The following is an 11,469-nucleotide window of genomic DNA, read 5'->3' on the forward strand; positions in this document are numbered from 1 at the left end:
TTCATGCAATTGGATTGGTCAGAATAATGAACTTTCCAATTGGCAAAAAACGGAGATCTGGAGAAATTCGGTGTCCTATTGGTTACTTGCGATCTGTCCAGTTCCAGCCTTCTGCCAGCTTCGCGTGTGTGATGCGTCTCGTCTGCGTCTCTTCCATCTGACCTTCCTCGTGAGCGCTTGCGTTCAAGGGTCCCCTTGGGGAACTCCCATCTCTCTTGGTAAGTGCTATTTCTATGCTTTTTCTATTATGTTTGATTTTATTTCATTTCTTCTAGTGTTTCAGTATTTACTCGTTTTATGTAACTTTTAATGATTTAAATTCAAGGTGTCGGAGTTTGTTCTAGGTTCCCATATTCACCATTATCACCTTTCTGATTGATTATGTTTTCGACAGGCAGTCACTGTATCTTATTTTTGGCAACTTAATGTGATTCAACAACAACCTTATTGTTGTATGTCCGTCGCTCCCTTCTCGATCCGCCAGCCAGCTACACGCGTGCCAGTGTGTGATTCTTCGAGCCTCGACGCGCAGCCCTCAGTGCGCGTGCCTGGAACGTCGTGTGTGCTATATAAAGGAGCTCCTAGCCTGTCCAGACGCCCACTGAACCCGGTGTCCAGCTCCAGAATACACCCTACGTCGAGCACGGAGGCTACTCCTCTTGAAAATGTGCTTCGGCCAGGTGGACTGAATTTCTGGCAGTAAGAGGTCTCACCTCGGGTCACCGCTCCTCTTGCCTATTCCGCTGTCCATGCCCAGTCTTACCATTATATGCCACTATCATTCCCTAGCTAATGCAAGCTCCCATTATCGACTTAGTTTCGCTAAGTAGGAACTCTTCAGTCATTGAACTTACGTTAATGAACTCAGACACTTCAACAAGGAAGGACTCTCTGAGATATTTACGTCAGTGCTTCTGATAGTTTTCGACTATCAAGAACTTTTCATGTCACAAAGACTATCTTTCCGAAATAGTAGTGAACGTGAATACTCCAATGTGTATATAGTGTACAAAGACAGACTCTTTCTCCAAATTCATAGTTCAATTTGCTTCGAGATAACTTTCAGTTTTGTTAGTGTAAATATTGTAATTTTACATGTGAAGCAAATAAAGAAGTTGTGCTTTTTGTAAACCCAACCTTGTTTACAACACAACTCTGTGGCGACGAGGTAAAAAAAAAACTACACTCCATCGGCCCCAGTCGCCAACTCTGGGGCGACGGGATAACAAACTTGCAATTCATCTGCGCCAATCGACACTCAGTGGTGACGAGACACAGCACAAACTTTATAGGCCCCGCCATCCACTCATTCACACCGAGATACAGCAAACTCTGTGCCCTCAGACTCTTATACATTGGCGACGAAGTCAATCAGTGCTCAGTGTGTCGCCCACTCGGTCGAAACAAAGTGCAAGCCTGTGTCCATTCGGTTATCAACTCATTTGCAACAGACCAACAAACTCTTGCGGGATATTGTCCACTCATGGGCACAGTGACATTATACTACGTAACTATCATCATTCCACATTGGCGCCCGTACGACCTATCACAGCAGTTCGCTTTTCTCAAGTGAAGCTATTACACTTCTTCACACTACGGAACGTCAGCCGACATTCCACAGCTCTCTGTCGTGCGCTCCACCTGTGGCATGCTCCAGCGTGTTTGCTTTCTCTCTCTCTCACTCCCCGCTATACCGGTCAAGGTCTCGCATACAACCAGTTCTGACACACAGCTATACTTGCTCGTTATTGCACGCATCTCGCAATGGCTACAGCTGAGCAACTCGCTACAGTATTCCAGGCCTTACAGCAGCAACAACAACAGTTTATGCAACAACAACAGACAGCCTTAATTCAGGCTATGCAAGCTATTTCTGTCTCTACACAGCCATCAGCTATTCCTCCGTTCTCTGCTTTTGATCCGGCTAAGGAAGAATGGTCAGTTTATTTAGCCCGCTTACAACAGCATTTCATCTGCCATTCTGTCACAGATGATCAACGCCGCCGAGCACTATTTCTTCGGTTGGCAATGCTACGTGTGAATTACTACGTAAATTAAGTCCAGAAGAAAACCTCTCTGAGGTACCATTCGCACAGCTCTTGGCCCGTCTCACTGAACACTATGCCAAAACTCCTCACATAGTGGCTGCTCGCTATAAATTTTTTCAGAGCAGAAAGCAACCCCATCAGACACATACTGAATGGATAACTGAATTGCGTGGTCTAGCTAAACCCTGCCAGTTCATATGCTCCAAGGACGGTTGTGGTTCACCCTACACTGATTCTCTCATTCGGGACATGGTAATTTTACATACTCCTGAGGACAAAATACGTTTTGACGCTGTCAAGAAGAGTAACCCTTCTTTAGAAGACGTCCAGCGTATTGCTACGGTTTATGAGCTTACTACCAAGACTGCCACAGCCATAGCTTCTCCACACGAAGTTGCTCAAGTCTCGCCTCAGGCCCACAAGTCCTCTGCTACAGTGAACCGCGCAGACAAGGCGCTCTCTACCAAGCATTCTCGCACGGGTCCCTCTCGTCATTTTACCAGGAAGCCCAATTCTAAACGCAACTCGAAACTCCTGCCTTCCTGCCGAGGCTGTTTCAAGCATCATGAACGTCGTGACTGTCGCTTTTTCAAAGCCACTTGTGAACGATGTAATAAACTTGGACACATTCAGACTGTATGTCAGAGTTCGCTCCGCCCTGCTAAGACTCCTGCAGCACGCCGGAAGCATATACAGCCCCGCCAAGACATGGAAGTTGATCAGATCAATCTTATTCTTCCTACCAAGAATTCTCACAAGATCATCGTTCCTCTCTCATTCTCTGATCGATCTGTCGATTTTCAATTAGACACTGGATCACCTGTCTCTATTATTAACCTGGCTACATACCATGACTTAGGTTCACCTGCATGCTCTCCAGCTGACATCCAGCTCGTGACATTTAACAAAAGGAAAATTGACATTAAAGGTCAAATCAAGCTTCAGGCTAGTTATAAAGGAATTCAGAAGGCCATTCCTCTTCTCGTAGTTAACAACTACACTGCCTCCAACATTATGGGCATGGATCTATTTAACTTATTTGGTTTCCAGATACATGACAACATTAACATCGTATCTACATTGCATCCTACTTCTGACGTTACCGCTCTCCTAGAGCAGTTTCCTGAAGTCTTCGACTCTCAGCTCGGAACAGCAAAAGACTATACAGCTCACATACAGCTGAAATCCGGAGCTAAGCCTCGCTTCCTCAAAGCACGTCCAGTACCCCTAGCACTTCAAGACCAGGTCACGAAAGAATTAGACAGATGGATACAAACTGGAATTGTGGTACCAGTTACTTCTAGTCAATGGGCTACTCCACTAGTGGTCATCAAGAAACCTGATGGTAATGTTCGACTTTGTGGAGATTTTCGATCTACCGTCAACGCACACATCGACACAGATATCTTTCCTATTCCACGTCCAGAAGACTTATTCCGTCGTCTCTCTGGTGGACAATTCTTCTCTCGAGTTGATCTTAAAGAAGCATATCTCCAGCTACTTTTAAACGAAGAATCTAAGAAATTTCTAACACTCAACACTCCTCTCGGACTGCTCCAGCTCCAGCGGCTCCCATTCGGTGTTTCATCCTCAGCGGCTATTTTTCAGCGCTATTTAGCTCAACTCACCGCCTCCATTCCCGGTTGTGCTAACTACCTGGATGATATTATTGTTACTGGAAAAGATCATCAGGAACATCTAACCAATCTACGCCTCCTTCTCCAGAAATTGAAAGACAATGGCCTACGAGCGAATCTCGCTAAATGTACATTCTTTCAGCCTCAAGTTCACTACCTAGGACATATACTTGATAAGACTGGAATTCGCCCTAGTGCACAGAATGTCTCAGCTATCGTAAACATGCCGGCACCTCAGAACCTCAAGCAGCTCCAGTCCTTCATAGGCAAAGCGAACTACTATAATAAGTTCATTCCCCGCTTCGCTACAGTGGCAGCTCCATTAAACGCTCTACGTAAAAAAGGTGTTAAATTTCAGTGGACTCCGCAATGCCAACTGGCATGGAAAACCATCAACAACGCCTTAATTCAAGCTATACAACTCACTCATTTTCAGCCCGACAAGCTCATCACGCTAGCTACTGACGCTTCAGACTACGGTGTCGGTGCCGTTCTCTCCCAGAAGGATCGTCATGGACAGGAACGCCCCATCGCATTTGCTTCGAAAACACTTAATGACCATCAACGTCGATACTCACAGATAGAGAAAGAAGCTTTAGCCATCATCTTTGGTATTCGCCGTTTCAACGAATATCTCTATGGCAACCATTTCCTGATCATTACTGATCATAAGCCTCTCGTACACTTATTCCACCCTGGTAATAAGATCCCTGAGAATTCCCTCCGCAAGCTTCAAAGATGGTCCATGTTGCTTTCTGATTATTCCTATCAGATTGTCTATCGAGCCACATCCCAGCATTGTAATGCTGATGCCCTCTCACGCTTACCAGTTGGTCCTGATACTGCCTTCGATTCTCAGGAATCTGAATGTCTTCAGTTGGACATAGAACTTGAAGATACTGTATCCAGTTTTCCTATTGATGCTACCTGCATAGCTAAAGCTACGGATAGGGACAGTACACTTGCTACTGTGCGTACTTACATCCGCAACGGTTGGCCTCTTCAGAGCAAGCTTCCTGCCCACCTTGCACCTTATCATCGTCTGCAGCATCGTCTCACGACTCGTGCTGGAGTCGTACTCCTAGAAACAGGCACCATCTTCCGAGTGGTTATCCCACTTAGCCTACAGAAACAAGTTCTCGAATTATTACACCAAAGCCATTGGGGTATATCCAGAACAAAGCAACTAGCACGTCAACACTGCTACTGGCCCGGTATTGATGCCGCCATCGAAAAACTCATCCGTCATTGTGAACAATGTCAAATGAATCAGAACGCCCCATCTTCTGATCTAGCTTCATGGCCTCCTGCTACTACTCCATGGGAACGAGTTCACATCGATTTCGCAGGTCCTTTCCTCAGTTCCATGTGGTTAATAGTCATCGATTCACTATCGCACTTTCCATATGTAGTGGATATGCATTCAACTACTACGACCGAAGCTACCATTCGTGCTCTTCAGAAAATATTTACTACAGAAGGCTTACCTCAAGTACTCATTTTGGACAACGGACCTCAATTTACAGCTACTGCTTTTAAGAACTTTTGTACATATAATGGCATTCGTCATATCCTAGCACCGCCTTTTCACCCTCAATCTAATGGTGAAGCTGAACGCTTTGTACAAACATTTAAGAGAAGTATGAAAAAAGCTGTCTCTTCAGGCTTAACTAAAGACCAAGCATTGCTCCAACTCTTAAGCAACTACAGAACTCTGCCCGGCGCTGATAATATCACTCCTGCACAGAAGCTCCATGGACGACCTCACAGAACTTTACTTTCTCTGTTGCAGCCTCTTCCGGCCCAGCCTCAGACCTCACCACCGAAGTTCTCAGTCAACGACAAGGTCTACACCAAGACATTCAAGTCCAACCCACTCTGGATACCTGGAGTCATCTGCAGATCGTTGGGTCATCGTCTCTACGAGATACAGACTACGGAGAAACGTATCTGCCGCCATCAAGACCAGATACGTCTGCGCTACCACCCATGTCCAGCTATTGATGCTATTGGTAAGCCAGATAAATCTATTGCTGAACGAGCTTTAGACCATTTAATAACCATGGGTTCCTTTCAGGACGAGGCAGCGCCACTCCGCCCAGTCCCGGCTCCGGACAATACAACAGAGACATCAGCAGCTCCGGCCCAGCATTGCAGCCGCTGCCAGCGCCGCCGCCGTTTCACGCCGTACCGGCGTATTTAGGAGGGGAGGGTGTTGTATGTCCGTCGCTCCCTTCTCGATCCGCCAGCCAGCTACACGCGTGCCAGTGTGTGATTCTTCGAGCCTCGACGCGCAGCCCTCAGTGCGCGTGCCTGGAACGTCGTGTGTGCTATATAAAGGAGCTCCTAGCCTGTCCAGACGCCCACTGACCCCGGTGTCCAGCTCCAGAATACACCCTACGTCGAGCACGGAGGCTACTCCTCTTGAAAATGTGCTTCGGCCAGGTGGACTGAATTTCTGGCAGTAAGAGGTCTCACCTCGGGTCACCGCTCCTCTTGCCTATTCCGCTGTCCATGCCCAGTCTTACCATTATATGCCACTATCATTCCCTAGCTAATGCAAGCTCCCATTATCGACTTAGTTTCGCTAAGTAGGAACTCTTCAGTCATTGAACTTACGTTAATGAACTCAGACACTTCAACAAGGAAGGACTCTCTGAGATATTTACGTCAGTGCTTCTGATAGTTTTCGACTATCAAGAACTTTTCATGTCACAAAGACTATCTTTCCGAAATAGTAGTGAACGTGAATACTCCAACGTGTATATAGTGTACAAAGACAGACTCTTTCTCCAAATTCATAGTTCAATTTGCTTCGAGATAACTTTCAGTTTTGTTAGTGTAAATATTGTAATTTTACATGTGAAGCAAATAAAGAAGTTGTGCTTTTTGTAAACCCAACCTTGTTTACAACACTTATGTTATACCTTGTGTTTAACAAATTTATATAAATATCCTTATTTTAGTTGTGTTTGCTTTTGGCGATTTCTTTGTTTTGGTTCATTTGATTTTGTAACTTTGTTAATTTTAATATATTTGAGCTAAAGGGTGACTATTGTGGACCTCAACTTCCCCATAACGGCATATTTTCCCGTGGACCTCAATAGACCTCCTTCATGTTTCACAATCCTTCCCGTAGTAGTAATTGTTAGGCCTGTAAGTTATGATTATCTTGCGTATGTTTCGATTTTGCGTGTTTGATAAGTTAACCATCTTATATCCAAAGCTTAGATGTGAAACCGCCGCTACAGTGATATATTTTCTACTTTCCCCATATTTGTATTATTATTATTATTATTATTATTATTATTATTATTATTATTATTAAGTGTTCATGCTTATTTTCCTAATTCATTTATATTTTTACTATTATTATTAATGGTTTTATTATTATTATTTTGTGTGGCCGCGCTCACCAATTGTAGGTATATAGTACTTCAGTCTATGAAGGTCTACTTTTGGTGATTTATAACTTGGAGGATGCCTTCTCTTTTATGCTGACCTGTCATACCTGTAGTGCTGGAAGAGGTGAATTGAGTGAATGGTAATGTGTCTTGCTGTATCCTCAGTAATATGTATTTTAAATTTATTTCCCTGGTGAATTTTCTTTATTTGAAATCGGGTAGTTGTAAGGAATTTTGGTTGTAAAAAAAATTTTGGGGGGGTAAAAGGCTGGCTGGCTATCACCTGGATTTTATAGTTTAATTAGGAGTTATTTTAGTTGTAATAAGACTGGTCGTTTGTGAACATGCTAGGTATACTTTAACATAATGTATTTTGAAGTAAGACTTAGATTTTCATTAATGTGTATAATTATGGATTTTCTGTAAATTTACTGGTACTAGGGTTAAGTCGGCAGATTTTCTTTTAGTCTTTCAGTGTTTTCCTTGTGAAATCTTGAAGTAGCGCTTGCCAGTGGGGGGCTGGGGTATCCAAGGTCTATGGGAGGGAATCCCTAAGGGGTCTTGTAGAACCACCAGTTTGGTGCCTCTAAATATGTTATTTGTTACACAAAAAAACCAACCCTTGAACTCATCTATAAAATTTTAGTTCTTCTGCAGTTCAAGCCAATGGCCTTATTTCTTCTGTTTGCCATTTCTGCTGGGTGTGTATTTATGTTCCAGTGGCTGCGCTGCTGCATTTCCAAAATGTGGTACCTATTTGGAGGCTGCAAAGTATCTAGGGCCACTACTATCCGACGCTGGAGAGGGCAGGTGTTCCTTATGGTGGCAGTTGGCAGTACTGCGCTACACTCCTCTGCCTGTTATAAGCCAGTTTACTACACAAGTGTGCTGAAAGGAGGCTCCACTGGTGGCCTCGGTGGGACTGGAAATGATGGAGGTCGTTGGTGCGGCCAGGGCCAGCAGCTATATTGGACATCAATACCAGTGGTCAACTTGTGACTTTTCGGCCTGTATGGACGTTCCTGAAGAGAACGAAAATATTGTGCTGTAAAGTGTCGGATGGTGTGTGGTCACAACCCCCATAGTAAAGTTAAAATGTATTTTTCTCAAGCATAGCTCGAGCTTAAAAGGGAGGAAGATGTGACCTGTTTGTCATCAAGAAAGGACAGGAGAAATTTATTTTGGTTTATAAACAAAAATTAGTATATTTTACTTATTCTGAATAATGAAGAAATATGGACTCTGGAAGAATACTTTTTAATGTAACTAGAAGAAAATTGTTTGATGAGATAATGTTAATTAGAATGCATTTTGAATATTATTGTAAATTTTTTAATGCAATTTAGGGAAACCTCAAGAATAGAGTTTGGGAATCATGAACTTTTGAAAATAATCGATTATAGATTTTTTAATATGTTGTTTTACCATTTTATTTTTCAGAACAGATCAAGAAATGATTTACCTATGATTTGGAACTGTAAATGGAAAGTTATTTTTTTAATTAATTTAATGACTGAACTGAATTTTACTATCATTTTATATTCTGTGCATCAAAAATTGTAATATTGTGCTTTGGCGAAACACGTGCGGTATATAACTTTTGGAACAGTAGGTACTGCACCTGGAGAGATTAGGTGATGTAATTCCACTTGCATCAGCAGTTTAGTATCTGGCCACACATGGTCATGCAATTGGATTGGTCAGAATAACGAACTTTCCAATTGGCAAAAAACGGGAATCTAGAGAAATTCGGTTTCCTATTGGTTATTTGCGATCTGTCCATTTCCGGCCTTCTGCCAGCTTCGCGTGTGTGATGCGTGTCGTCCGCGGTTTTTCTATCTTACCGTCCTAGTGAGCGCTCGTGCTCGAGGGCTTCCCTTGAGGAACTCCCGTCTCTCTTGGCAAGTGCTATTTCAATGCTTTTTCTATTATGTTTGATTTCGGTATTTTATCATTTTATGTAACTTTTAATGATTTAAATTCAACGTGTCGGAGTTTGCTCTAGATTCCTGTGTTCACCATTCGCCTTTCACAATGATTATGTTTTTGAGAGACAGTCACTGTATCTTTTTTTGGCAGCTTAATGTGATTCAGCATCAACCTTATGTTAAACCTTGTGTTTCACAAATTTATTTAATTATTCTTATTTTAGTTGTTTTTGCTTTCAGCGATGTCTTTGTTTTGGTTTATTTGATTTTGTAGCTTTGTTAATTTTAATATATTTGAGCTAAAGGGTGGCTATTGTGAACCTCTTCTTCCCCTTAACAGCATACTTTCCACGGACTTCAATAGGGTTCCTTCACGTTCCACAATCCTTCCCATAGTACTGACTGTTAGGCCTGTAAGTTATGATTACCTTGCGTATGTTTCGAGTTTGCGTGTTTGATAAGTTAACCGCCTTATATCCAAAGCTTAGATGTGAAACCGCCGCTACTTTGATATATTTCCTGTTTTCCCCATATTATTATTATTATTATTATTATTATTATTATTATTATTATTATTATTACTACTATTATTATTAAGTATTCACGCTCATCTTCCTAGTTCATTTTTATTTTTATTTTTATTTTTGGTTTTATTATTATTACTTTTTTTGTGGCCGCTCTCACCGATTGCGGCTACATTGTGGAGGTCCCACCGAGATGTCCACTGACAGGGGATTCATGGAAATATTTAAAGAGAGCAGGAACGAAGTTAGCTGGAAGAACAATTTTGGGGTCACTACGACCGCAAGCAGGACAACACAGAACAGCGTTCTTAAGGACATATGGTTTGACGTGTTCACCAGAATTAATCCTGTCAATAATAGCCTTCAATTCAGCATCTCCTTCCTGATGTTTACCAATATCTTTGTAACGAAAGGGGAATTAGTCAGAACTACATTAACAAAGGCCAAAACTTGTTCAGGAGAGGGATCTGCAGGCTCTGATTGAGGATCAGAAATGCCAGGATTGAACATCCTACTGAGACTGTCAGCAACAACATTTCAGTGCCATGAATGTGGCGAGGTTCAAATTGAAAAGCTGAGGTGCATACTGCCCAATGCGCAAGACGAACAGTTCTTGGTTTGGCCAGTACCCAGCTCAGTGCTTGATATTCCGTTTCACATTCAAAAGGTAGATGTTCAAGGTACATTCTAAATTTTTCTAAAGAGAAGACAAAGGCTAAGGCTTCTAATTCATAAACTGAATAGTTGCGTTCAGCAGGATCTAGACTATGGGAAGCATAAGAAATTGGACGACGTCCTCCTTCAAATTCCTGAAGTAGAACATCAGATATACCTGTAGATGAGGCATCAGTTTCAAGGATGAAACGTTTAGAAAAATCGGGCATAGCCAGAACAGGAGCATTACATAAGGCAGATTTCAGGTCACAGACAGCTTCATGTTGGGCATCACCCCACTCAAATTTAGCATCTTTTCCTCTCAAAGCATTAATTGGAGTTGCTCTTTCAGCGAAATCGGGAATTTACAAAAGAAATTTACTATGCCAACAAACCTAGCTACAGCCTTGACATCTTTAGGAATAGGAAAGTTTTTGAATAGCTGCAGTATGACATTGATCAATAGAGACGCCTTTCTCAGATACAATATGCCCAAAGAAGGACATCTGGGGTTGTGCGAAAGTAACTTTGCCAGCCTCAAGGGTTAGCCCTGCTTTACGGAGTCCTTTAAGGACTTCATTCAGATGGACAAGGTGCTCTTCAAATGTTTCACTGAAATAACTAAATCATCCAAATAGTTGTATACGAATTTGAATTCGAAGTCTGACAAAACATCATCTAGCAACCGAGTAAGGACAGCAGCACCTGTACTGAACGCGAAGGGGACACATTCAAATTCATAGAGGTTACAATCAGTGGCAAAGCAGTGAGGTGCTTGGATTCCTCAGACAGAGGTATCAGATAACACGCCTGATTCTAATCCAAAGGGGTAAAAAATTTGTTATTAGCAAACCAAGAAAAACAAGAATGCAAATCAGGAAGGGGAACAGATTGAAGTACCACTTTACAGTTCAACATCCGATAGTCAACGACAGGATGATAACCACTTTGCGGTTTAGGGACAAGAAACATGGGAGAAGAATAAGCAGATTTAGAAAGACATTACACCATCAGCAAGCATTTGGTCGATAATAGCCTTAAGGGCTTTCATTTTGGGAGGCAACAACCAATACGGAGGAGAACGAACAGGAACAATGTCAATGACTTAAATTCTATATTCCAAAACATTGGTTAAACCTAACTTATCAGTAAACACATCAGAAATTTATCACAAAGATTAAGTTGGTCAGCCTGTTCATCAGGTAAATGATCAAAATCTAAAACAATGGGTTCATCCATGTCTTCAGAAAAAGCACTGACATGATAAGGAGAAT

The 11,469-nt window shown here is 42.3% G+C and overlaps 1 protein-coding gene across 3 annotated transcripts in view; it reads left to right on the forward strand.

Annotated features, from left to right (window-relative positions):
* Nucleotides 1–8,600, forward strand: part of LOC136877108 (CDK2-associated and cullin domain-containing protein 1) — a 136,438-nt gene extending 127,838 nt beyond the window's left edge. Inside the window, exon 6 of one of the 3 annotated variants that reach the window (XM_067150925.2) lies at nucleotides 7,810–8,600. Coding sequence is in view for 1 of the 3 variants with exons in the window: in XM_067150927.2 (XP_067007028.2) it covers nucleotides 5,478–5,689 (212 nt within the window). In the remaining 2 variants the exon portion in view is untranslated. Of the gene's footprint in view, nucleotides 1–5,477; nucleotides 6,208–7,809 lie in introns of those variants that run through there. The other 2 variants (XM_067150927.2, XM_067150924.2) reach the window with 2 other exon arrangements.
* Nucleotides 8,601–11,469: the final 2,869 nt, after the last annotated feature.

This window comes from Anabrus simplex, chromosome 7 (genome assembly GCF_040414725.1).
Source record: "Anabrus simplex isolate iqAnaSimp1 chromosome 7, ASM4041472v1, whole genome shotgun sequence".
In the NCBI taxonomy this organism is placed as follows: domain Eukaryota; kingdom Metazoa; phylum Arthropoda; class Insecta; order Orthoptera; family Tettigoniidae; genus Anabrus; species Anabrus simplex.